At 44.7% G+C, this 26,004-nt stretch overlaps 4 protein-coding genes across 8 annotated transcripts; 3 read left to right on the plus strand and 1 right to left on the minus strand.

Moving 5' to 3' along the window:
* Window positions 1-157: 157 nt before the first annotated feature.
* Window positions 158-6,493, minus strand: LOC131102056 (protein TMEPAI-like). The gene is made up of 4 exons (XM_058047536.2): window positions 6,087-6,493; window positions 2,300-2,442; window positions 2,174-2,224; window positions 158-1,194 (listed from the first exon to the last, which is right to left on the minus strand). Exons 1-4 carry the CDS (start codon window positions 6,334-6,336, stop codon window positions 760-762), a joined length of 879 nt encoding a protein of 292 aa, XP_057903519.2. The 5' UTR covers window positions 6,337-6,493; the 3' UTR covers window positions 158-759.
* A 580-nt stretch (window positions 6,494-7,073) lies between these two features.
* On the plus strand, window positions 7,074-10,935 carry thap7 (THAP domain containing 7). Of its 3 annotated transcripts, XR_013627713.1 has the most exons (6): window positions 7,074-7,143; window positions 7,792-7,871; window positions 8,059-8,196; window positions 8,282-8,380; window positions 8,451-9,551; window positions 10,790-10,935. XR_013627713.1 is itself a non-coding variant. In XM_058047535.2 (5 exons), the coding sequence occupies exons 2-5, from the start codon at window positions 7,792-7,794 to the stop codon at window positions 9,496-9,498; spliced, it is 1,365 nt and encodes a 454-aa protein (XP_057903518.2). In that variant the 5' UTR covers window positions 7,074-7,143; the 3' UTR covers window positions 9,499-10,580. The 3 variants fall into 3 exon arrangements, 2 of the variants coding, with proteins under 2 accessions (XP_057903518.2, XP_078648213.1); XM_058047535.2 differs by lacking the exon at window positions 10,790-10,935 and having other exon boundaries at window positions 8,451-10,580; XM_078792087.1 differs by lacking the exons at window positions 7,074-7,143; window positions 10,790-10,935 and adding an exon at window positions 7,169-7,384 and having other exon boundaries at window positions 7,714-7,871; window positions 8,451-10,580.
* On the plus strand, window positions 10,825-14,635 carry s100v2 (S100 calcium binding protein V2). Its single transcript, XM_058047537.2, has 3 exons — window positions 10,825-10,965; window positions 12,578-12,709; window positions 13,744-14,635. The coding sequence occupies exons 1-3, from the start codon at window positions 10,957-10,959 to the stop codon at window positions 13,912-13,914; spliced, it is 312 nt and encodes a 103-aa protein (XP_057903520.1). The 5' UTR covers window positions 10,825-10,956; the 3' UTR covers window positions 13,915-14,635.
* Window positions 14,636-15,517: 882 nt separating this feature from the next.
* sema4ab (sema domain, immunoglobulin domain (Ig), transmembrane domain (TM) and short cytoplasmic domain, (semaphorin) 4Ab) lies at window positions 15,518-25,880 on the plus strand. Of its 3 annotated transcripts, none has more exons than XM_058047643.2 (15): window positions 15,518-15,715; window positions 19,535-19,750; window positions 19,954-20,114; window positions 20,247-20,306; window positions 21,201-21,299; window positions 21,373-21,466; window positions 21,539-21,661; window positions 21,727-21,854; window positions 21,936-22,117; window positions 22,421-22,565; window positions 22,838-23,027; window positions 23,116-23,231; window positions 23,298-23,461; window positions 23,538-23,632; window positions 23,765-25,880. In XM_058047643.2, the coding sequence occupies exons 2-15, from the start codon at window positions 19,648-19,650 to the stop codon at window positions 24,559-24,561; spliced, it is 2,457 nt and encodes an 818-aa protein (XP_057903626.2). In that variant the 5' UTR covers window positions 15,518-15,715; window positions 19,535-19,647; the 3' UTR covers window positions 24,562-25,880. The 3 variants fall into 3 exon arrangements, with proteins under 3 accessions (XP_057903626.2, XP_057903625.2, XP_057903627.2); XM_058047642.2 differs by lacking the exon at window positions 15,518-15,715 and adding an exon at window positions 18,810-18,982; XM_058047644.2 differs by lacking the exon at window positions 15,518-15,715 and adding an exon at window positions 18,810-18,982 and having other exon boundaries at window positions 23,780-25,880.
* Window positions 25,881-26,004: the final 124 nt, after the last annotated feature.

A 26,004-nucleotide genomic window follows, 5' to 3' on the forward strand; every position in this document is an offset into this window, starting at 1 on the left:
AATTCACTATATTTGAAATCTGAGTAGAAAAAATATGATAATGATTTATTTTAGTTTTGCACTAACTCAAAAATTCATTAAAGTTAAGTTTAAGACCTGTATTTTAGTATTTTGTGTGGCAGATGCCCTCGGATGTGGAATTCAAAACAACACTCAATCCGTTTCAGTCATTTATTGTAAACTGCTACACATTTTAAATACAAAATATTTGTTAAATAACATAAAAATGTAAACGACAAGGATATTTAGCTTTTAAATTCAACTCAGGTCAGTTGCTGATCAATTCAATTGCACCGAGCGTGACCAACAAGTATTGCTGTGCATGGCTTATACAGAGTCCTCCTCCTCCTTCTTCCATTGTGTTTTTGTTTATTCATAGGCAAAAGTGCTTAAGATGGTGGCACCCGTTCAAAGATGGCCACACCACTAATGGTAAACAAAAACAGAGTATTGCCTCTGGCTTAAACAGGATAAAGTATATGCCAAATTGAAGCAAAAAGCACTGACTTTAGCAGCTCCTCTCATGTGAAAAACAATTAAAAAAAAAAAAGCAGAAGCATTCTCCGCTTTCAAGTGCAACTTCACATTAGCTTGCATTCCGAACCCCTAGTATACAGTACATTCCCATGAGTGACGACAGTGTTTATCGGCGCACTGCGCATAAAGACATGGAAAAGCTTACAAAAATAGACACAAACAGAACAGGATATTTTAGCACCTAATAGAAAATATCTGATGCATATCACATTGAAAAGTCTCTCAAGTGACTGAGGAGTTATGAAGGACCGTTTCAGTGGATGTTGTGCTTCTTCCTGCGTGCCAAGTCGCCTGTAGTCTTTTAGGGCCTCTCTTTAGCTCATCTCCATTCTCCAAGGTAGAGTCCTCCACAGTTATGCTGTAAGCAGGAGGGGGTTGCTCCAGCATCAGATCGACGCCCGTGCCGTGTATATAATCGTCTATGATGTCACTTCTCAGGACAGTCCGGTTAGGAGGAGCACGGATGCAGGCCCGGCTCAGCTCCAGCCTCTGTTCCGGGGTGCGTAGCGGGAAGCCGCCCTTGTCTCCTTCCCCGTCAGGTAAGCAGATGATGGGCGGAAGATTGACGGTCTCCTGTGGCATGTAGGGATAGGTGGGCTGGAGGCGACACAGGGGCCGCTGCATGAAGGCCGGCGGGGTCCGGTTTTGGAGGATTGCCTAAAAACAGATGATGAAATTATAAGGGATTGTTGTTTATTTCACTTTTTAATGTACAGCTTGGTTCCTGAAGTGGGGTACGCTTAGGGGTACCTCAGGGGTACATTGATCAAGTATGATCAAGTATCAAGTTTTTAAGCAGGGGTCTCAAACATGCGGCCCGCAGGCCAATTGTGGCCCGCAGGACACTAGTTTGATGCCCCCGCCTTGATGTGAAAGTTTAATGTTAGTGCGGCCCGTGCAAGTTTGATATGGATGCTGTATGGTATCATGTACCCAGAAAAAATTATTATGTTTGATTAATGTTCATGTTAAAGGTTAAATAACTGTTAATAGTTATCCTCCCTATCCGTGTGGAAGTGGTAAGTTTTTGGCTATTTAAGTTTAAAGGAAATAACTTGAAGGCTACCGTTTAGGTCGCTAGCTCTCTAGTTTGCGAGTTAGCATGTGTCTCAAGACCCTGCAGTTGCGCAATATGTTGTAAATAAAAAGAGTATAAATGCGACTATAGTCGTGTTTTGTCATGTCTACAGGGCTCTAATAATGCTTTGTTCATTTGAATCTGAAAAAAATAATTTGTCTACCCACCAACTATATGTGGTTTCTTAAGTTTTTATTATTATATTTGTTTATTACTGATTGATTGATTTTCTTTATTCTTGATTTGTTTATTTATTTTTCATCTTATTTTGTGCAGAAAAATAAAAATTAAGATATTTGAGAACAGTGGAATGTTTTATCAGAGCTTTTATTGTAGAAAATCGGAACCAAAGACACTGAAAAAGTTTGTATATTTTTCTGTTTTTAATAAATGCGTTTTGTTTTTTTTGGAAAACCTGATGCGGCCCAGCCTTGCCCAGACTGTAGCTCCAGTGGCCCCCAGGTAAACTGAGTTTGAGACCCCTGCTTTTAAGGGTGTTAAAAAGGCAAAAAATAACAATTAAAGAGAAACTAACAAGGCACAGAAACCATTACTCACCTCGCTGTCGCCATGTTGACTCAGCACATTGTTTGACCACCCACTGGCATCCTGACACAAATAGAACACATACAGCAACTGTTATAACAACAAAAACAACAACAACAAAAAAAGTGCACCACTTACCTGTCGCGTGTCCTGCGTGGCGCCAAGCCTGCCGAGCAGGGACAGGGCGAAGAGGCGGTAGTGGATGAGGAGGCAGACCAGCACGACCACCATGACGGTCATCGCCAGCAGGATAATTATTATCTGAACCAACTCCAGTTCAGCTGCACACACACACACACACACAGAGTATATATTTGAAGAAAACAAGCCCAGTATATCAGAAACCAAAGTACTGTAGCTCAATGCAGTGCAGTAATGTATTGGTAGCCATGGTAACTGTGCCACATCTTTCCCCAGTTTGGCTCACTCCAGCTCTAAGTATGACAACAGTGTGTTTACTGCAAAATAATACACATTTCATGACGAGGCATGTCAACATTATAGTGATAATTACTATGGCCTTATTTCAACTATTGCCATTATTGGATTATTTTCAATGGAATTTCTGATATTTGGCATACAGAGTTTGTATCGACTCTCATGTGTAGCTAATATTAGGATTTAAAACAGCCCTTTCCTTTTTTCAGACATGTTAACAGTCAAAAATGGATAAATACAACATGAGTCCCTGATGGGTTAGTGAAGTGCTTCAATTAGTCTCCAGGCTAATCAGCTCATCTACTGTGTGCTATCTGGCTCCTTTCATGCATTTTGCTTCATTTAAAACAGGCAGTGATTTAATTAGAAATAAAAAGTGGGAGGCATGAAGCTACGGTGGGGGTGCGGGGGGTGGGTTTCCTGGGCCGAGCCGTGCGGTGCGGTCTGGTTTTTGGGGAGATCATTTATTGGATCATTTATTAGCCAGACACGTCTAGACATAATACACAGACATGCGGTGTTTAATCATGGAGGCCCAGTCAAGAGAGCACAGAGAGAGACGGTGGTGGCGGGGTGGAGCAGATCAGACACCATCTGTCTGGCTCATTAGCTATGTCTCTAATCCCAATCTAATATTCAAAAAAAATGTTTTATTGTGTTTCTGACCTTGCTGGAAGAGATATGTGTGTATACATTTGAATCTTTTGAATTATCTGACTTTGTCATTCCATTTCTTTGAATGCTATTGTTCTTCTTCTTGTTTGTCACTCTAAAAAAACTTTAATGCGTCACAACCTCTTGCAGTACAAATCAGAGTATAATATCAAAGGTATATTTTATTATTATTATCATTAGTAGTAGTCGTACAGTAGCAATATAACTGTGTATGCAACACAACAGCACTTCCAATCATATTACACGTATATTTTATTATTCCTCTCATCCGTAGTAGTAGAAGTAGTAGTACTACTACTATTAGTAGTAGCAATAGCATTATGTATATAACACAAGCTCTTGTGTTTATTATTATTATCATTAATAGTAATATAGTGTTCATACACAAGCTCTTGCAATACAAATCAGAGTATAATATCAAATGTATATTTTATTATTATTATCATTAGTAGTAGTAATAGTCGTACAGTAGCAATGTAACTGTGTATGCAACACAACAGCTCTTTCTCTCGTCCGTAGAAGTAGAAGTAGTAGTACTACTACTAGTATTAGTAGTTAGCAATAGTATTATGTATGTAACACAAGCTCTTGTGTTTATTATTATTATTATTAATAGTAATATAGTGTTTATGCTATTACACAAGCTCTTGCAGTACAAATCAGAGTATAATATCCAATGTATATTTTATTACTATTATCATTAGTAGTAGTTGTAGTCATACAGTAGCAATATAACTGTGTATGCAACACAACAGCTCTTGCAATCATATTACACGTATATTTCATTATTCCTCTCATCCGTAGTAGTAAAAGTAGTAGTACTACTACTATTAGTAGTAGCAATAGCATTATGTATGTAACACAAGCTCTTGTGTTTATTATTATTATCATTAATAGTAATATAGTGTTTATGCTATTACGCAAGCTCTTGCAATACAAATTAGAGTATAATATCAAATGTATGATTTATTATTATTATCATTAGTAGTAGTAGTAGTAGTGGTAGCAATATAACTGTGTATGCAACACAACAGCTCTTGCAATCATATTACACGAATATTTAATTATTCCTCTCATCCGTAGTAGTAGAAGTAGTAGTACTACTACTAGTATTAGTAGTTAGCAATAGCATTATGTATGTAACGCAAGCTCTTGTGTTTATTATTATTATCATTAATAGTAATATAGTGTTTATGCTATTATGCAAGCTCTTGCAATTCAAATTAGAGTATAATATCAAATTTATGATTTATTATTATTATTAGTAGTAGTACTGGTAGTAGCAGTAGTGCTGCTCATGCAACACAAGCTCTACAAATGATACTACTAGTAGGAGTAGTATTAGTGTTTATGGAATACCATAAACCAAACAAAAAACCCTTGACTTATTTTAAAGTGTTTTGAGACAATAATAAGCAGAAGACAGCGAGTCCAAATACCTTGAAATGACGTGAAAATGTGTTAAATGCTTCATATAGGCCAATACAATACACATGTTATGACTTAGCAGCGCTTTTGGGATTCCTTTAATTGATCTAACCATTCACCTGGCAAAATACTGCACATAAAATATATAAAAATGTGTTAATAAATAAGAAAGAAAATGGCTACCCCTGAACAACTATATAGAAAAACCGGAGCGCAGGTCTGCCTTTAATATACATCATATGCAGCGTGTGAACAAAGAGAAATACGGCAGCGAGAGAGAGACAAAAGACTCAGACGCAGGCCCTGACTGACAGACCTTCACCTTTCACCCTTGACCCCTGGGGAGGAGCGACCTCAGACAGCAGCCGGCTATAATGAGGAGTCTGGTGCATCGCAAATCAATCTGATGTGTGTTTTTGTTTATGGGCTTCCTTGTGCAGCCGTTCCCCCTCACACCTCTATCACAATATTAACTTATGATTTACCGCTTAAAATCATACGGAATTTAAAGATACAGGCAATATCCTGATGATCAAGTGCAAATATGAGCGGGTTCTTAATGGATTTAAACAAGAAACTCCTATAATTAAGAGCTTTTCTGTTACAAAAATGCCATAAAATAAAAGACTGCAAGGTCCATTCTTATAAAAGACTGTGAATGACTGTCTTCTGCACAGGAGCCGCAGTGTTAAATGTGATTCCGAGTAGTCCTGCAACAGTTCTGCATGCGTGTGAGACAATCAGCTGCCCTTCCTGCCGCATCCTGCATGCACCGAGGTCATTCCGCATTGGTTTCACTGCGTGCGTGACTCCTGACCCCTGTAAACGGGTTTCCAATTTGCATGTGATCTCCCCGCTGCCCTGTCCTTAGGTTGACAACCTCCCCACCTCAAAAAAAAAAAGTAAGCAGAAGGAAGTGAAATGCTGTTTTGCCAAGTTTTGATTGACAGCCATGTAGGTGTTCAATATGTGTATTGTTGTAGTTGTGTAGCAAAAACAGCAGTGGTACCTAATGTTGTGGTCCAGTGATCCAGTCTAACTCGCTTATCTTATCTGGTCCACTTTTATGCACCAAGCACAGACCAGACGTGAAGTGGGGTGGGGGGGGTGGACGTCTTATCAACCAGGACCAAAATACAGCACAGTACCTTCTGCAATATGTACATGAAGGCCTGGAATATAAGCATCCGCCCTCTCTACATCTCTAATATTGCAATATTTATAAATGCATATGATTTAAGTATGCAGTGACAAGTGCTGGAAGAGTTTGAGCCTAAATGGGGACAAGCTGTGCTGCACCTGCAGAATCTGGGTATCGGACATTCGGGGTATCATACTAAATTAAAAATAACATAACAATAAGCTGACGTAGAGTTAGACTTACATATATCCATGCCCTGTGGCTGGGGTCCGGTGCAGACGCAATAACCATTGGACTCTGTGGGCCCGGAGCTTCGCAATTGGCCCGCTGTATTTCGCATGAGACGACCGGGACGCCGGTGCAGTGAGCCGCCGCCGCCGCCGCCGCCGGCAGCCGGAGGACGGACAGGAGGAAGAGGAGAGGCAGCCACCCGGAGCCTCCGCATGCAGCCTATACCTCCATCACCGCCCCGGATGAGCTCCGTGTGGTGCATGGGCCTGGATCCTCATATTACTCCCGGTAAACAGCCATTGAGTTAAAACAAAAAACAAAAAACAGACAACTCTCTACTGCGTGCATCCGAGTGTAGTGTTTCTGAGCCAGGCGTTCTGATTTACACCTCGCCTTCCCCCCAACTCCATGGGGGACGACTGGAGGTGGGGTGGGGGGGGGGGGGGGCAATGGAGGGAGGGGAGGGCCAGACACAAGCTCCAGACAGCCTCTGCAAAAAAAAAAAGAAAAGAAAAACTCCCCCATTTCTGACCGTGACCTGCAGACAAAAATTACAATAAAATTATGCAGGAGAATATGCATTTAATGACCACTTCATTAGGTACACCTTCTAATCAGGACAGAATGCATTTATTTGCAAGCATCACAAATTCTCCATGTGTAATGGTAACATCACTACAAAAAATGACATTATTATCATCATAACCTTACAATTAATGTTCAGCTGCACCACCAAACAGTGAAAGGCCTTCCTAACATTTTTGCTCATTTTAACATTTTAGCTAAATGCATAGCTAAATGCATGCTAGACGCATCTCCATAGTTTTAAAGTACACCTAAATACCACTACTCTGAAGAATCCGTCGATTAAATTAAACATTAGATAATGTAATCGACTCGGCGTATTAACTCTTTTTTTACGTAGTTTATAAAGTCGTTCAAATGCAGCACTGTGTAACTTTACTCGTCTGTTTCAATAAAGTTTCGTACGCAAAAAAAACGTCAAACAGGAAGAAGGTGCAAGGAAGAACTAGCAGCCATCTTCCTGAGGTCAACTCTTCGGCGCAGGGTGATATATTTTGAACAATAATCCACCAGAACAGTACGACCGCTCCTGTTTTATTGGGACAGGACGTGAAAAGTCTGACACTCAAGTTATATTTATCGTAGCTGTTTTGTTAGCATGTTGGCTAGTTCCGGTCTAACATGTCGAGTGCTAGCTACAGTTAGCCTCAGGAAGTTAACTCGGCGAGCTACGAGATAAGTTGGAGGTGGCACGTCATAACAAACTTAAGCCTATTTGCTGATGTTTGGATTTTACATAAGATCGAGATGGTGTTAACATGTAGCATTCAGCGACGACCGTATGACGTCGGCGGAATTGGACAGTAGCAGTGGATCGATACATACATCGATAGTGTCGATACAACTGATAGTGATACTAGCACATTGATATTCACCAGTTTTTTATGTTTTGCAGGGATTTGGGGGATTGAAAGAGAGCCAATAGCAGTTTTTGCTTTTGTTTAGTTATTTTGCACTATTGACTCTTGTTCAGTCGGTTGTATTTAATAGCAGGGAATCATTTTAATGTTTTGTTGATATTGTTACTGTTGTTGTATGTAGATTTGATGGAGAGTTGCACTGCATTGTCCAGGCAACGAGAGACATCAGTGCTTATAAACACACTTATCTTTCATATCTTTATCTCTTTCAGATGCCCAGACACTGTTCTGCTGGGGGCTGCAAATCTCGTGACAACCGTGAGACTCGTAATGCCGGTGTCACATTTCACAAGTGAGCATTGTGCATCATTTATTATCATACTGTAACTTACAATCATGCGGAAAAAATCAGGACACCCCATGGTTCTACCCCTGAACAGCATGCACCCCCCACTGTGTTCCCAATTTTATACAAAACTAAGGCGAATACAGACAATTTAAGTCATTATTTGTTATAAATACTTTCAAATTATGTCCAGATTACCAAAAGAGACGTCGCGGCGGAACATTTGGATCAGCAACTCCCACCGTGCTGATTCCTGGGATCCTCAGACCAATTTTGTCTACTTTTGCTCCAAACATTTCACCCCGGAGAGCTTTGAGCTGGCCAGTTGCAGGTATGTTGCCACCAATCATAACCCAAATCTAAAAATAATTGCATTTTACTGTTAGCAGACACGTGTTTATTGTTTGTGCATGTAGTGGGATCAGAAGACTAAGAGAGGATGCATTTCCCACTGTGTTTGATTCCTCTGCCACCAAATACAAATGGCTGGGGAAGATCCTGAAACAAGAAGAAAGGTAAACATAAGCGATAACCGCCCCCCCAATGACTATAACCTATAATATTTGGTGTGTGTTTACTGTGTAGAAAGAGTTCCGACGTGAAATCAAGTGACAAGTGTCAAGCTGCAGATGAAAGCACCATTCCAAGGTCAGTGGAGGCTGAGGGGACCAATGAGGAGATAGCAGAATCTTCACAAGACACACCAGAGGTGGCGCAGCAGCAAGAGCAAGCTTCCTCGCCGCCATCTCGCTCTGTCTCGCCTTCTCGCTACATGCGGCGCTTGCCCCCTCGACCCGGCTTCTACCTGCCCAAGGAGCACAGCTACGCTCAGCTCTGCCCCCTGCTGTGGAGAAGGCGTTACGACCAGGCAGTGGACTACTTGGAGAAAACCCTGCGGCAGCTTCACGCAGCCAGGCGGCGGGAGAACCGACTGAGGAACGCCTTGCTGAGGCTGCGGGATAAACAGCAGAAGCAGGCGTTGCTTGCATTGCGGGGCTGGGAGACCAAGCCAGCCAAAGGAGGACCAGCGGACTCAAGCAGCTGGTCTGCAGAGAAGTGTGTTTACTGCGGGAGGGGGCAGGTGCAAGGTGGAGGGCAAAGAATGTCGAAAAGTGACAAAGACGTGATAAAGACCAAACACAAAACAGCTGAAATGACACATAAGCTGGAACGACCTTTGGAGGGCGTTGCAGAAGAACAAAACGGCACAAACCCTCATGTCCAAGTCTTTCCACATGTGGTCCAAAGTGCAGAACCTCTGCCAGGTTTTTACGGACAGGACCTTGAAGCATCCAGTGAGTCGCTGTTGTGGGTGCACAGCGAAGCCGACACTCAGTTCATATTGGTCCCCTTCCCTACTGAAGACCACTCCCAGAACTATCTCAAGATAAACAATCTTGCGGACGAGGTGTCCAGCCAAGCCAACCTGGGGTCACACGCGGATCTTAAACAAGACTTGGAGAACGTCGAAGGTCTGGCAGGAGCAGGAAGCCCTCGTGAGGACCCATGTGACAGCCAGCATCATACGGTTGTCGACTCTTCTCTGGTGGAACTGAGTGAGGATGTGAGGGAGAAACTGAAAGAACACCTGGAGGGCTTTCACCTGCAGCTCAGCAACGAGTTTGCCAACTGACTCCTGCCAAACGTTCTATCGTAGAACCCAACACCAAGTCCACACAAACACAGGTACCTCGTTGCTTTTCGGATACACAATATTGGGTTCACAAGATGACACAATATTCTAACATTACTTCTATGAAAAGTAGTGATAAAATAATAGACCTGAACAAGCACACCTCTTTTTTTAACCGAGTCATTAAACAATGCAGTTACATTTTGTATGCATGACCTAAGCATTCATTTTATTTCCACAATGTGCTGTGGGCTAATAAAAAAAGCAAGCCGCGGGCCACAAACAGTCCCCCCTGGGGGGCCGTGTGCTGCACTAAAAACCTACCAAAAAGACATAGAACTATTCTTAAATGATGTTTCTTGAAGATAGTCAGTTTGGTATTATTTAACTGCAACTGCCAAATCATTTTAAGGCCGAAAGCCTTAAGCTTAGTATAAGTCAGTGTTAATAGTGTGAACTGTTACTGTAACTGAACCACACCCCCATTAATCCGATAGAATCCTATGGAATAACATTTTTGGCAGCAGCTCCTCTGTGCAATACTAAAACAATTCACTGTGACATCCTTTTATCGGGTGTGGTGACAGAACTTTTCCCATTATTTGGCGTGGGTGGATAGATGCTTGTTTTGTATTAGCCCACCCATCCCCCCGCCCCCCTTACTTGGATCATCATATTTGGTGACACACCCTCGACCCTAGAGGACATCATCTTTGAGTAAATGCTGAACATCTGCTGCTAAATGTTTTCTCTTAGAATAAATTCCTGTGGTTAATTTGAGCCAAAACTGGAGCGCCCCCTCACTCACACACACACACACACACACACACGCCCTACTGACGGCCTACAGTCATAAAACCAGATAGAAGGAATGTGGTTGCGCCTGTTTCCTTCTGTAACTCCTCCTCCCGCTTCCCCCCTCCTTTTTTCCTTTTTTTTATTATTTCAAAACTCCTCTTTGCAAGGCCATATCTATCGAGCCAAACTCTTGCTAAATCCAATCTGCAACCGAACTGAACTGAAGAGTGCAGTGGCTGTTAGAGCAGCTCATAAAGTACATCATGTTGCCAAAGGCCCCCCCCCCCCCCCCACACACACAGTTGCACTAAAACTTTCCAGAACTGGAAAGGGAGGAATTGTCTTCTTGTGACGTGACGCTGCTTTCCAACACAAATCCATCAACTCAATCACAATTACAGATGTGCACCAACACATACACAGTTGCATGATGTCACATGTGAAGCCGTTTGCAGCTCTGTCTTCCTGGTTTTTCCTCTTCTTGTCTTGGCAGAGGGAGGGAGGGGAAGGAGGATCTAGGACGGCTGCCAGCTGCTGACAGAAAGACACACTGCAACACACACATACACACACCACAGAGAGAGGAGTGGAGAGAGAGAGAGAGAGAGAGAGAGACACGCAGGACCAGTAAAAGTTGCCTCATTCGAACCAACAGTCGACATGGCTAAGGTAAGACGCCGACCGTCTAACACTCAACTTACCACTTATGTAAACGTACTTATGAACATCTTCCTTTGCTGCATAAATGGTGAAAGGAAGCATGCATGCTGTGGGTGTTTTTTTTTTTTTTTCAAAACAGTGAACTCCATCTCTGCTGAGTGGAAAAACTTCCAACATGGAGTTGAAACTTGCTTTGCTACTTTCAAATGCCATTCCTGTTCTGTTGGACATGCTGCATGAAAAAGTAGGCCACAAACTTGTGGATGGCGACGCTGCAGCCGCGGGGGCCCCTCCCTATGAAGAAGTTTTTCCTAAGACAGCTCACCATGAACCCATTTCCTCCACAATAACATGACATGATTGTTCCTTTTTTAATGCCAAACGATGCAGTCGAAATGACATCACAGGTGCTGTTTAGTGTCGGGTTTACAGGTGAGAAGGCAGGTAGAGCGCCGCCTGACCTCCAATGTTTATTTTAGAGCCTCTCTCTTGTTCTACCACATGTTCTACTCCTCTGTGACCGCCAGCACGATAATTACACCCAAGAATTTGAACCCTGTGTGTAAATGATGAGCATTAAATGACACATTGTATAGGGAATTTCAGTCTGAAATCCAGGGGGCCTCTTTTCCTGTGCTGAAATGTTAGACAATAACAACAATTATGTATTTTTAAAAGACGAAAATCCAAATATTACACTAAGTCAAGTCATTTTACAGGAAAAAATAAGAAATACAGAAGAAGAATCAATAATAAACTGGATAAAAACATTTTAATTTCCAATGACCACTGTAACACGACATACCATACCGAATTTATTGGTAAAGCACCTTAACTTCGATGGTGTCACATGCTTTAGTTTATGATATTGAAGTAAAAAGCTGTGGTGAGCTCCAATCGTCTGCAGAGGTGAAGGGCTTGCAGTGGCTTGTGCTGCTTCAGTCATTCTTAAAAGAATAAGGGTGTGGTGTTTTTTTTTTTCTCCCCCCTGACAAAGTTGCTGGCCTGCATGTACGGAATCGCTGTAGCTCGTGCTAGTACACTGCATGTTTGTTTGCGTTGAGTGCCGGTTAATGTAACGCTTTACATCGAGCAAGCCTTGCTTGTCTCACCGGATGCTTATTGGAATGTTCTTACTGTGTGTCTAATTCCAAATGGTCACGTTTCGACAGAACACACACCGAAACTTGCATAAAATGCAATGCAAATGTACACCGTTATCACGCTAACCTTGACGGCTCGGTCTATTTCCTGCTTAGTAAATTGGGCTGTAGGTCATCATCTGCACAGATAAATGATTTCTGGTCTCAATGTGAGACACCGTGGGATGATACATAGCGGCGGCCATGTTTCACCAGCCGGATGATTTGTAAGGTGAAAGGACAACCTGTTCCGCTGGTTGCAAAGTGGGCAGTGGTCCCTGTGGTCTTCACTGAAAAGCCTTGGTGGTAAACACTGGGTGGACTACTACCCTACTGTACTCAAACGTGGGCTAATAATTGCACTCCGTGGTGCTTTTTCCAGAGCTGATAACCAAAACATATCATAACAATACATTGTAACACATAAAGATAGAAAAACCGATAAAATGTGTCTGCTTTTGCTTCTGTTTCCTGTGTAGTACTCAGACTTGGAAGGTGCCATCAACACGCTTGTCAGCAACTTCCACTCGGCGTCGTCCGACAACAGTGGTACGCTAAAAGTGGACGAATTCAAAGGTCTTTTGTCCTCTCAGCTGCCTACCCTGGGCAAGGTAAGGGTGTTCTTGGCTAAGCATTGCCACTCCATTGCCTCTTATGTGTGTGTGTGAGCGCTGTGTGTTAGTCGCTTGGGTGTGGCCGCATGATTCACACAAAAGACAGTCAGAAGGAGGCCTCATGCACACACACACACACACACACACATACATGCCGACGAGCTGACAGACAATGTGTGTGTGTTTATGGCAGACACATCACATCTCATTGATGTCTCCGGTGCAAATCGAATCCATACTGATACCGCACCCAAATACACACATGGCCTGTGTATAAACGAGAGAGCACGCCATGATTGATACCACCTAACTGCCTCTCTTCTCATCTCATGCAAAACAACTAAAACTAATTGCGTGCTATGTTTTGATGCTTTGTGTCAGTTAGGGTCAGCGCCCCTTGACAAATACAGCACATGCTTGGAATTCCTATAGTTAACTGTTGCAGCGGATGATGAAGAACTTCCAAACTCTTGATTATACATGCTTGCAAGGACTTGTCGGCGCCTCTATCAGCAGCAGAAGATATACGTATTTGCTTTCTTGGACAAAGGGTGGGGGGTTGGGGGGGTGATATCACCTCGGGTGATAGGGAACGTGAGACGGGCGTATTCGCCGTTTCTGTGTTTGCTCAGCGCACCGTTTGACCTACTGTACTATTGTGTTGTAGGCCATGGCGGTTGTAGCATCAATGGCGCCCTGGGTGAGACACCCCCCCGTAACATTTTCATCGTGAAATAACATAGTAGCGTGCTGTAGCGGAAGTGTGCGTGGGGGCTTCCCAGCAAGCCTTGTTTTTGTGCTGATCGGTTGTTTTACGAAGCTGCTATTCACAAATAATTTTGCGGCGCCCTCTAGTGAATACCGCCTATACATATACCATGGAAACATGCTAATTTCCGAGGTTCCCCTGCATATTTAACTTCCCCCATCACTCAGATCACATGACATTTCTATGTCGTGACAACGGTATGAAACTGTGAGTCATGGTGGGAAAGGAAATCAGCTTACTTGGCTTCCCCGTGTTCTTGCAGGCCTTCATGTCAGAACAAGGACTGAGCGAGATCTTGCGGAAGATGGGAGTGGGCGACGGCGAGGGCATCTCCTTCTCTCACTTCTGGAACCTCATCCAGAATTTAGCCACCACGCAGCACGGCCTCCTCGGCGGCAACAAGGGCTCCTCCTGTAGCTGCATCCTCCTGTGAAGGCCCCCTCCTCGGCACAAAACAACATCATCCCCGGTCGGTCGGAAAAACAATAGATGTCAACGTCTAGTCCGCCCACGTGCAAGGCATTCCTCCATTTTTATACACTATCATTTCTGTCTCTCTGGCAGGTTTTAACATTTCCATCACACAAAATAAACGTTCCAATGCAGTCTCTCTGACCAAACCAATCCATTTTTAGTGTTTTTTTTTTTTAATTCGTAATCTTTCACCAGCAGAGCCTCCCTCACTTTGCTGGTACTCCTAACAAAAGGTATAAAGTATATAAAGCCAATAAATATATCAGGTCATTCCCACTATGCATCTATGGTGTATTTCAAATGCAATGGGTACAAAAGGCCACGGGGCTCTAATCATTAACTCATCTACCTTTCCCTCCCAAATGTATCTTCACTTTGCTTGTCATGTATAGTCAGGGTGTTGTGTCTACTTTTTTTTTTATTTTATAAATGCATTTTATTGGCAGTTGGAGGACATTAAACCAGTTTAGAAATAATTCTGGAGTAAATGGACCTCAGGGTAAATTACAAGTGGCAGTGTTCTACCACTTCTCATCTCGTTCAAACGCCTGTGAAACATCTCAAATGTGTCCCTTCAGTCATTCTGCAGTTGCTTTGTATTTATATTTTGTAATTCCCTGTAACCTGACACTATTGGAAAATCATGTATGAAGCATATAAAGAAAATAGCAATACCTAAATGTATCTCTGTCGTTGTTTGATCATTCCGTGTGACAATGATAGAACTAAAAGCATACAGAGGTTGCATTACGAGATGCAATGACAGAAGTACATCCCTCAGGACATTAAGTAAACAATATTTTTGTCACTTATCATTCTGAAGGTACTGCAAGCTCTTGTATTGTGCAGGCAGGTGTAGTACAATTGCACAGTGCCCCCCCCCTCCTGAAAACAAGAGGGTGAGGAAACAGGAAGAGTGCTGGAATGCAAAGGTTAGGAAGGAGGTTCATTTGGCGCTACGAGGGCACAGCAAAGTAAATAGTGTTACAATTAGAAGGGAGGTGTCAGGAACGTGTCTGTCTACTTTGATGCGACTGCCATGCAGTATTTGAACCAGCAGCATATATGTATATCTGCATCAGGCCCAGCCAAGCAGGATATTGTCCCAACTGTGTGGTTTTTTTTTGTAATCCTACTTTACAAACGGAGCAACTTGTCTTGATAAGCCGTGTCACTTGTGCAGGGGCCCTATGCAAACCATAATCACTTTTTTACATACAAAAATCATGACATGTTGCACTGAAATACCAGGAAAGTATGGGAGGAGCCTGTGATATGCTGCTCTGTGATTGGCTAAGGTGCATCTTATCCTTACACACAGGTAGCATCCCGCCTCTGTTACCTATTTAATCACTTTGTCCCGTTATGCAGAACAGAAATAAATAAATAAAATACACCTTCACAACAGGGATGTTGCAAAATGCTTCTTCTTGCAGCTTCACATTTGACGCTGCGAGAAGTGTCCAGCTTCTTACCCCCGCGTGGCTGTTTTCAGGTCACCATGAGCTAATCCTCTCCCAATCTGCTTTTCTTCTCATTAGCCATCTTACGCTCTCTCCTTTCCCTCTCTTAATTCGCTACAAGTCTACTTTCAACACTGAATTGCGCACACCGTCCATGGCCCAGCCTAGGAAGATAAATGTGCTCGTATGAAGATGGAACCATCTCCACCAGGCTTGTCAATACTACGTTCCTGATAGGTTGACCTTGTGGAGTCAAACATCAGGAACCTCTGCAAGATGGGGAACATCTAAAAAAAGGTATTTTTCCATCCAATCCCTGGGTGTTTAAAAGTGCATGTTAAGTGTCTGCCATATTTAAATCCAGATGGGGATTAACGACTTGTAGACATTAAATAAACCTTAAGAGATTGAACAGTCTGTACTCACTGAAAGCTTTCTATTCAACCCTGAAAAAGTATGTTGTGTCTGCGAGGTGATATCTCAGAGGCCAAAAACAATATACAATAGTTCAAGCAAGAGTGCTTCAAGTAAGACGGCTTGCAGAGTTGAATGAATGATACTTTATGAGCGTTCAAGCACACCGATGACCTAAAAACTAGCAGATTATTGTACTAATCAGTCCAAATAATCAGCATTTTTAAATCGGAATCAGTGAGAAAACAATGGCTTTAGAAATGAGCCAAAGCCATTCAAAAACAAATGCTGCAAATTAAAAAATGCTGTAATCACCCAAAGAAAAATGTTGCAAATGCAACACAACACAGCCGCATGAGAGAAAAACGGCCCTGAGGGGTGTCCGTCTTTATGCTAACGTCTTCATGCTAACAAATGCACCTTTTGTCATCCAACTTTGCTTTTGTTCTGTGTAGTTGGAGTTGTTGTTTTGGGGGTTGTTGTGTGTTTTTGGACACCGTCTTCCATCATAATGTGGCTTTAGTACTAGCGTTAGTGCATATACACCCTGCTCACCAGGGGAAAGCCTGCTGTGAAGAAGGTGAGGGTGTGGCCAGAGGGAGCTATGTCTGCACTACAAGACTGTTTTGAATGCACCGAATGGGACATGTTCAGAGAAGCTGCAACATACAACCAACACACCAATGTGGGGGAGTATGCTGCATCTGTAACAGGCTACATACAGTGGTGCATGGAGGAGGTTACAGTCACCAAGACGACCATCACACGGGCCAACCAGAAACCTTGGATGACTCGGGAGGTGCGTGAAAGACTAAGGGAACGCAATGCTGCGTTTAAATCTGGTGATGTGAAGGCACTCAGATCAGCAAGGGCAAATCTGAACCGTGCCATCAGAGTGGCAAAGCGTGCCCACAGCCGGAAGATCCAAAGCTTCTTCCAGGACCCCGGCAACACCAGACAACTGTGGCAGGGCATCCAGACTGTCACTGACTACAAAGCCAGACCTGCACCCTGCCAGAATGACATCAGCTTCCTCAATGAGCTAAATAACTTCTTCGGAAGGTTTGAGGCTCTGAACAATAACCCTGCGAGGAAGGCTACCCCCCACCCTGATGAACAGGCAGTCAAGTTTGATACTGCTGCTGTGTGGAGAGTCCTGAGGAAGGTCAACGTGCGGAAAGCTGCAGGCCCAGACGCCATTCCAGGACGGGTGATCAAGGAATGTGCAGACCAGCTGGCCCACGTGCTCACAGACATCTTCAACATCTCACTGGCCCAAGCTGTAGTCCCCCCGTGTTTCAAGACCGCCACAATAATTCCAGTGCCCAAGAAACCATCTATTACATGTCTGAACGACTTTCGGCCCGTTGCACTCACATCGACCATTATGAAATGTTTCGAGAGGGTGGTTAAGGACCATATCACCTCCATACTCCCCCCATCACTCAACCCTTTCCAATTCGCGTACCAGCCAAACCGCTCCACTGAAGACGCCATCTCCACTGCTCTCCACCTGAGCCTGGAGCACCTGGAGAAGAAAAACACCCATGTACGGATGCTGTTCCTAGACTTCAGCTCAGCATTCAACACAATCATCCCCCAGGACCTGGTACGCAAGTTGGAGCCACTGGGCCACAAGACCTCCCTGTGCAACTGGCTGCTTGACTTCCTCACAGATAGAACCCAGTATGTCAGAGTGGGCAACAACACATCCAGTGTCATCTCCCTGAACACCGGCTCACCCCAGGGATGTGTTCTGAGCCCCCTGTTGTTTACCCTAATGACCCATGACTGTCGCCCCAAGTACAGCAGCAACCATATCCTGAAGTACGCGGACGACACAACAGTTGTGGGCCTCACTCAGGACAACAACGAACTGGCTTACAGGGAGGAAGTGCGACACCTTGTGGATTGGTGCAAGGCGAACAACCTGATCCTGAATGTTGACAAAACAAAGGAGATCATCGTCGACTTCAGGAGATCCAGACCCAGCCACACTCCACTCAGCATCAACGACACAGCCGTAGAAGTTGTGAACACAACCAAGTACTTGGGGGTGCATATCACGGACAACCTCGGCTGGTCACTCCACACCTCCGCTCTGGCGAAGAAGGCACAGCAGCGACTGCACTTCCTGCGACGGATGAGAAGAGCCTCCCTCTCCCCGCCTATCCTTACCACCTTCTACAGAGGGACCATCGAGAGCCTGCTGACCAACTGCATCTCCGTCTGGTCTGTGAGCTGCAAGGCCTCGGACTGGACGTTACTGCAGAGAGTGGTGAGGACAGCGGAGAAGATCATCGGGACCCAGCTCCCCCCCATTAAGGACATAGCAAACAGCCGGTGTGTATCTAGAGCCCATCGGATCTGCTCTGACCCCACACACCCCCAGCATGGACTGTTCTCTCGCCTGGCATCGGGGAGAAGGCTCTGCAGCATCCGCTGTAGGACGACCAGGTTCAGAGACAGCTACTTCCCCCTGGCCATCAGACTGCTGAATGCCAAATAAGCCCCTCTACCTTTACTTACATTATTATTATTTATTTAAATTATTTAAATTATTTGAGCAATTTACTGTTCACACTGCACTTTACATTATGTTGTTCATATTTGGTGTCTATTCTATCTATTTATTCTCCACATTATTATTATTATTATTATTTATTATTACTTATCTTCTTTTGTGTCTGTTATTATATGGGAGCCAGGCAACGACATTTCGTTGGCAATTTCACTACTGTGTTTTTGTGCAATGACAATAAAGGGAGTCTATCTATCTATCTACATGGCAAGTCACCTTGTTTATAATAAATAAGATCAATTTTCACTAGTTCAGGATGGTAATGATTTATCAGGATTTATGTTGAATACATTTCCAAATCATTTTTTTTTGGGGGGGGGGCACCAAACCATGGGGTTGTGCGAAACCTAGCTCCGTCCCTGCCGCTGTCCGGCTGCTATGCTAGCTGTTGACCTGCAGGCGGATGCCAGCTCCAGTCCGGTGATGGGAGGAGGCTGTTTGTTGACATAGTAAAGACCCCACTCTTTCGCTCACTCGCCGCGGTCAGCGTTTTCCCCTCGTTTGTGTTCGCCTATGTGGTCGGGAGAGGACAAACCGAAGAGAAAGACTACGCTAGCGACGCTAAAGATGTAAGCTAACTTTAACTATCAATCAAAACCCGCTTGCTTATCGTTGTTATAATTTGTTGCACAAACAAAGACTATACCTGCTACAAGATGATGGGGCGAATCGGTTGCTTTTATGGTTCCTGTGGTATGTTTCGCTGAGTTTATCGTTGCAATACCGGCTTAGCCCAACTTTACTCACTGCCAATTATATTGTTAACCGGCTTGGAGGGAAGCTAACTGTTAGCCTATGGTGGTGGCTAGCGACGCTACGGTACATGTGTGTATCCATGTGATGTATGTGCCACGAAACCACTAAAAAGGTCTATAAGCAGTCAAAAAATATGCCCAAAGACGTTCAGTTCAGTTAATTTTGACATTAGTTTTGCACAAAATCGCTGTTTAATCATGCAAACAATAATAATAGTCAACTGTTGCACCAGCACCATAGTGGTCGAATAGTGCAACATCTACAGTGTCTATTTCAGTGAGTTGTGGGTATTTGTGCAGTACTATTATTTATTGAAAAGTACTCATGCAATATAATGTCTGCCTCTAACTGTGCCACCCCTTCAGCCGTTTCAGTGATGGTCGCCCCAGCAAGCCAGAGGATGTGGTTCCAGGGAGGGACGCCACCCCTCCTAATGACGACCCCTTAACGCCGTGGACACTGTCAACTTCCCGCTGCGATGGATAGTTGTCGCCATCACTTGCTGCCACTCATCGTGGCTCTCCTGGGCTTTCTGATCTCCCGTGTGACCCCCCTGACCTCCAGGGTCTCCTTCCCCATAGGTGAGAGGAGACTTCCTGACATCGCTAATCTGGATTTCAAAATAGTAAACAATGGCATCACATCTTATACATGATTTTACTCACTGACGCCAATCACCCAATCATCACAAAGACTCTACGGTTTTATCTTCGACATCCACATGTGTTGTTGTTGCCGCGAGTGACAGTCCCTAATCCCGGTGTGAAACGGCGTGTGATGACAGGTAGCCCCGGGAGACATCTCACCTGCTTCAGCATCCCCGACGTGGGCAACACCACCACGCTGCTGCTGAGCGACGACGGAGACACGCTCTATGTGGGAGGGAGGGATGCAGTGTTAGCGCTGGACGTTAGCCTCAAGGATGCCATCGTTCTGAGGAACAAGGTGAGTGGAAGGTGCCCCCATGATTTGTGACTTGCTATCAGGCTGTAGTTAAAATGTATATTTAACAGAATGTTAATATACACAATGCTATACAAGTTCCACACTGGGCTCTTCTTCTATCTCCTCTATTAGCTTGACTGGAGCCCTTCAGAGAAAGACCTGGACCAGTGTTCTATGAAAGGCAAGAAAATGGCAAGTAGCTTTGTTTGCACACAGTTTGAAAATGCTGACCAAACTCCAAAGTTCAATGTGGCAAATATGCAAGCCGAAAGAACACGCCACACTCATACCCACACTTATTGTGCAATTGGCGTCACAATGAAAATGATTCATTTATTCATTTTCTACCGTTTTTCCTCACAAGGGTCGCGGGGGTGCTGGAGCCTATCCCAGCTGTCTTCGGGCATGAGGCGGGGTACACCCTGGACTGGTCGCCAGCCAATCACAGGGCACATATAGACAAACAACCATTCACACTCACATTCATACCTATGTACAATTTGGAGTGGCCAATTAACCTAGCATGTTTTTGGAATGTGGGAGGAAACCGGAGTACCCGGAGAAAACCCACACATGCACGGGGAGAACATGCAAACTCCACACAGAGATGGTCGAGGGTGGAACTGAACCCTGGTCTCATAGCTGTGAGGTCTGCGCGCTAACCACTAGACCACCGTGCCGCCCACAATGAAAATGATGAATAAAATAATAAAATACTACATTGTAGCTCCCTTTGAGGATGAAAAATCATTCATTTCATCAATATACATTAATAAGAAATTAGCTTGTGCATAAAATACTTGCTAGTATGTGTAATAATGATTACATTTCCACAATTAAAATGCCAAACAAAAATGAATTACAAATGGCGTCCCTCCTTTATCACGGTTAATTGCTTCCAGACCTGATGGCCATTTGTGCATTTTCAAGAAGTCTGATTCAATATTAATAAATTGAGTTTTCATAGTACTTACCACTTCCACACTGGATGGGAGGAGAACTTTTTGTCACTCTTATCATGTGTGGTAATGTCTCATCAATTTAACATTACAGATGACTTGATTTTTTTGCTCGCCTTTTCTACAGACGGACTGTCCTAATTTCATCCGCGTGTTGCAGTTCCTGAACGCCACCCACATCTACGCTTGTGGAACATTTGCCTTCAGTCCGCGTTGCATCTACATTGTAAGTTTGTGTCTTTTGTTGGCAATCTACACAGCGACGGAGACCTAGCTCACATCTAGCGCCACGCTTTTAGAACTCTCAGACGTTAACGGTGAGCCTCAAGCCTGACGAGGGACGAGGTCGCTGCCCCTACGACCCGTACCAACGCAACACTGCTATCATCGTGGGTATGTCAAGGGCAGGCTGGGTGATGCTGTGCTTTGCGACTGTTGCTTTTAACGTGCTGCGATCTGTCCCAGATGGAGAGCTGTACACGGGCACGGTGGCCGACTACAGGGGCAACTGGCCGTTAATCTCCCGCCACCTCAGCGAGGGCGCACGTGTGGACCTCAAGTTGGATGACACCTTGGGGTGGCTGGAGGGTAAGGATATGCCGTCAGCATACGCTTTGTTATAACACTAAAGTGTCATCAATGCGTTTCTGTAGATCCTACCTTCATCAGTTCCACCTTCCTTCCTGATGAGGGCAAAATCTACTTCTTCTTCAGCGAAGTGGGCAGAGAGTACGACTTCATTGACAAGTTCATCGTGTCTCGCGTTTCCCAGATCTGCACAGTAACGACTCTTTATCAAAAAAATGTAACAATGCCGTGCATTTCTTCAGCTGCAATAATAAACATTGCGCTCTTTCTTCAGAGTGACGTCGGGGGCCAACGGACGCTTCAGAGGCGCTGGACCACCTTTGCCAAAGCTCAGCTGCTGTGCCAGGCAGACAACGAGCTGCCCTACAACGTCATCCAGGACATCGACAGCCTCGCGCCAATAGAGGGCGCCCCAGTCGACGACATGCTGTTTTATGGCATCTTCACCTCTCAGTGGTCAGTAAGGGTCATGGGAAGTGTCATTTTTTTGATTATTTCCGTGTATTTGTGTAACAAATGTTTGAATAGTTGGAAAACACAAGGTAAAAAAAGTCTTTTTTTTTTTAAGTGACTAAATACTTAAAATTAAATACCACACTCCATTTTCTAGGCTGAATTCAGTTGCTCCTGTGTCACTACTCTGTAATACTATGGAACATGTGATGGATCAGCAGCCACACTCATGGCTTCTCCGTAAAAATCCTGTCTTATCTCTGTGTTATGGCGTCATGTGTCTTTTCATTCGTTTCCGTCACACAGGTCTGTCAACTCGGGGCAGTCGGCGGTGTGCTCCTTCCGCTTGTCGGACATCAGGTCGGCTTTCTCGGGCAACTACAAAGTCCTTAACCGTGACACGTTACAGTGGAGCACGCGGGTTCAGGAGAAGGTCGCCAATCCGGGCGAGGTAAATGGTCGCGATTATCTTTAATGTGCATGCGGGGTAAGGGTCGCTGAGGTCGAGCTCTGATTTGTTCATATTCCAAAGCCACTGGTCCGCATGAGAAATGAATCAGTTCCAGAGTCCAACTGTTACCATACACATGTAAACACAAGTTAACCACCATCATGTTAATACATTAAAGCGCTCATCGAAACTATTTAAACGTGTAAAAAGAAATATGTCAAATTAGGTGATCTTGGAAGAAGCTGTCATCAACCACCTTGTTTGTGTTTCAGTGTGGCTTGCACAACGCGTCAGACAACGCTCTGCGTTTCGTCAAAGAAAACTTCCTGGCTGACGACAGCGTGCGGTCGGTGGGAAGGAGTTTGACCCTAGTGTCCGCCGAGCACATCTACAGCCATCTGAGCGTCCAGAGGGTCCAGGCGGCCAACAACGTGGCCTACACGGTCCTCTTTCTCCTCACGGGTGCTGACAGCGTGTTGTCTTGTGGCACGTTTCACCGTTATGAAATAGAAATGGATGGAAAAAAACCACATCAATTCTACTGTTTCAGAGTCGGGCTACCTTCACAAAGTGGTGCTGCTGCAGAGCGGCGCCCACATCGTGGAGGAGGTGCAGGTTTTTGAGAAACCGCAGCCTGTCAAGAACCTGAAGCTGTCCGTACCGAAGGTACACCCCAGGAAAGATGTCAGCGTTAATTCAATATGAAATATAACCACATGCATGTCTTTACAGGGTGTGATATACGTGGGTACATCAGAGGGTGTGCTCAGGCTCCCAACTGCCAACTGCTCTTTCTACTGGACCTGTGCTCAATGTGTCCTGGCACGAGACCCCTTCTGCGGGTGGGATCCCTCCCTCCGGGCCTGTGTGAAGGTTTCCAGCGGCCACGCTAACCTGTGAGTGTCATCACGGTTTCATTCTATCTTCAGTTGTCTTTTGGTGTGACTGACATTGATGCCGTCCCCTCCCCAGTGGCCAGGATGTAGTGAGCGGCAACGTGGAAAAGGCCTGCAAAAGTGTTGCATTAACACACAGAACCCAGTTTGGACCCAACAACTTGCCTGCAGGTAAGCATCACATGTCTAGTAGGAAAAAAAAACTGCAGTTTTCACAACAGAAGATGCCAGTACTAGAAAGGTCTGATACAGAGTAGCTGCTGCAAGTGGATTAAAGGTCTTGAGCCGTCATCTGTATATCAGCCTCCTGTCCCACAGGTGAGCTGGTGTCTGTGTCTCTAAACGAGGTGGTGCGACTGCAGTGTCCCGCCGCATCCCGCCTGTCCCGCCAGTCCTGGGAACGTCCAAACAGCCGCCTGTCCTCTGATCTATATCTGCACCTGGGGGACAGCAGCCTGAGCTTTGTGGCCACCCCGGCCACACTGGGCCACTACCTCTGCTTGTCCACGGAGAACGGCTTCCAGCAGACTATGGCCATATACCACGTCAAACAGAGGAGCAGCCCCCCGCCTCAGGCGCCCACCAATCAGGGACGGCCACAGACGCACCCCTCGCCTACGGGGTGGCAAGCCAGGCCAAAAAGGACAGAATCCAAGCAGGCTGATACGACGTTAGCCAGCGGGGACGTTCGGACCACCGCAGGGCAGGGGGGCAGGAATTTCACCCTGTGGATGGTGAAAACGGCGCCCAAAGAGGCCGCCTTCCCAGACGGTGAGCCCCTGAGGTCAGGATCGACACCCTGCTACCTGAAGGAGCTGGTGGTGGTGTCCGTCCTCTTGGTGCTCTGCCTCAGCCTGCTTCTCACCATTTTGCTGTATGGCGCCAAGCAGCGATGGCGCAGTCGCACAGCCCCGCAGGCGCCAGGCACGCCCTGCCGAGACTCGGACAGCAGGACCCCCGTGGAGCACGAGGCCCTGCGGGGGAACCCGTGTCAGAGCAAGCGCAACGGACACATCCATCACGGCGGACAGGCTAGCGGTGTGCTCTGTAACGGAGCACTCACAGGCTCTAACGGCCACTTGCCCAACACGCCCATCTGAGTATTCATGACTGGTGGCACACGGCAGGGGACGCCCTCCACGGACACACACAGTTTTGCAAAGCCGGCCCTCAGGGTGGGGAACGGTACAGGATGTGTTCGGATGAAAGACTGTGGTAATTTAAGTGTGACGGGTTCATTGCTACAAAGGAATTTTAGGACCACACTGATCAGAAAAATAGTAGACCAGTCTAGTTCAGGGGTCGGGAACCTTTCCATGACAGCCATATAATATGATTCCTGCCATGGTTTACTTTAAAATGTCAGAAAATACAAATTTCTAATCAATTGTATCATATTAAGAGATGTCACATCTGGCTCCGAGCCATAGGTTCCCTACCCCTGGTATAGGCATAATAATAATAATAATAACAGCAAAAAGTTGTAATACATTTGAATAATGTCATAATTTTACAAGAATAGAGTCCTAGTTATCAGGGAAAAATATACATAATGAGAATAACATCTAAATGAAATGAGTATGATTTTTGTCATCATTACAAGTTTTTGTTGTAATATTACACTTTTATTCTCGTAATATTTCTACTTTATTCTCGTGTTATAATTGTAATTTTCTGACTTTATTGCTGTAGGGGTTTTTTTCCTTTCAGTGTGGTTATAATATTCCTTTCCTAAGATGCCCAGTGGCTGCAGAATGAATGTTTTTCATGCGTCTTTTCACCTAACTGGATTCTACCAGTGAAGACAAGCTAGTTTGGATGCCATGTGACTGCTGCAAGTACGCCATGTGACTGCTACAGGTACGCTTCCTACAGCCACAAAAAGCAAAAATGACTTTTTGGGTTGAGTTTATGAAATAACACAAGGCAGTAGTTTGCACATTCTGGTCCTATTAAGATGGTACTATAATAGTGGTAGTATGATGTCCCTGATGATTCCAGCAGCATTGACTCTCTACCATCAGCTGTCTGGCTATTATGGGATAGCATTGCACACGTGCCTTGGCTACATGAGCTGCTGTGACTGCCACTCTTGGACCCTACAATAATGTGATTATTCCACCATTTCAAGTGCACATAGTCTTGTGCGAATGTCAGGTGATCGTTTTAAGCAGTTTTAATGTTGTAAAACAGGGTGAATATTGTACTTGGCTGGATGTAAATGGCGTTTCAAGTGAATCGGGACCAAATGGGCTGAGTGTTTACTGGTGGGGACTCTTTTTTGGATGTATTTTATGCCTTTGTCTTGCCTTTTTTTAGGACAAGCATTCCTTGTTCTTACAACACATTTCCATTGTGGTGTTTTGGGGACTGTGTTTGGAAATGACCACTCCACTTCATTAAAGTCACCAGCCTGAAACGGCGTGTTTGTGTACCTTTTTTAAAAGCAGTACTGTATACCGGAAAGGTGACACAAGATATAACATGATGAGGTGGGAAAACAACGCAACGCAAAAGTTCCCAGAAGTTCTGGTAATTCCCAA

This window comes from Doryrhamphus excisus, linkage group LG7 (assembly GCF_037039965.1).
Source record: "Doryrhamphus excisus strain RoL-2023G ecotype Guam linkage group LG7, RoL_Dexc_Guam_v1.1, whole genome shotgun sequence".
Lineage (NCBI taxonomy): Eukaryota > Metazoa > Chordata > Actinopteri > Syngnathiformes > Syngnathidae > Doryrhamphus > Doryrhamphus excisus.

Excerpts from the sequence above, each read along its gene's own strand:
- LOC131102056 (XM_058047536.2), bottom strand. The coding sequence starts at position 6,336 with ATGCACCACACGGAGCTCATCCGGGGCGGTGATGGAGGTATAGGCTGC. Across the intron at positions 2,443-6,086 it reads GCCACAGGGCATGGATATAT|CTGAACTGGAGTTGGTTCAG; the intron begins GTAAGTCTAACT and ends GTGTGTGTGCAG. Across the intron at positions 1,195-2,173 it reads GTCAACATGGCGACAGCGAG|GCAATCCTCCAAAACCGGAC; the intron begins GTGAGTAATGGT and ends ATCTGTTTTTAG.
- thap7 (XM_058047535.2), top strand. The coding sequence starts at position 7,792 with ATGCCCAGACACTGTTCTGCTGGGGGCTGCAAATCTCGTGACAACCGT. Across the intron at positions 7,872-8,058 it reads GCCGGTGTCACATTTCACAA|ATTACCAAAAGAGACGTCGC; the intron begins GTGAGCATTGTG and ends AATTATGTCCAG. Across the intron at positions 8,197-8,281 it reads TTTGAGCTGGCCAGTTGCAG|TGGGATCAGAAGACTAAGAG; the intron begins GTATGTTGCCAC and ends TTGTGCATGTAG.
- s100v2 (XM_058047537.2), top strand. Across the intron at positions 12,710-13,743 it reads AGCTGCCTACCCTGGGCAAG|GCCTTCATGTCAGAACAAGG; the intron begins GTAAGGGTGTTC and ends GTGTTCTTGCAG.
- sema4ab (XM_058047643.2), top strand. The coding sequence starts at position 19,648 with ATGGATAGTTGTCGCCATCACTTGCTGCCACTCATCGTGGCTCTCCTG. Across the intron at positions 22,118-22,420 it reads GGCATCTTCACCTCTCAGTG|GTCTGTCAACTCGGGGCAGT; the intron begins GTCAGTAAGGGT and ends TCCGTCACACAG. Across the intron at positions 22,566-22,837 it reads AGGTCGCCAATCCGGGCGAG|TGTGGCTTGCACAACGCGTC; the intron begins GTAAATGGTCGC and ends TTTGTGTTTCAG.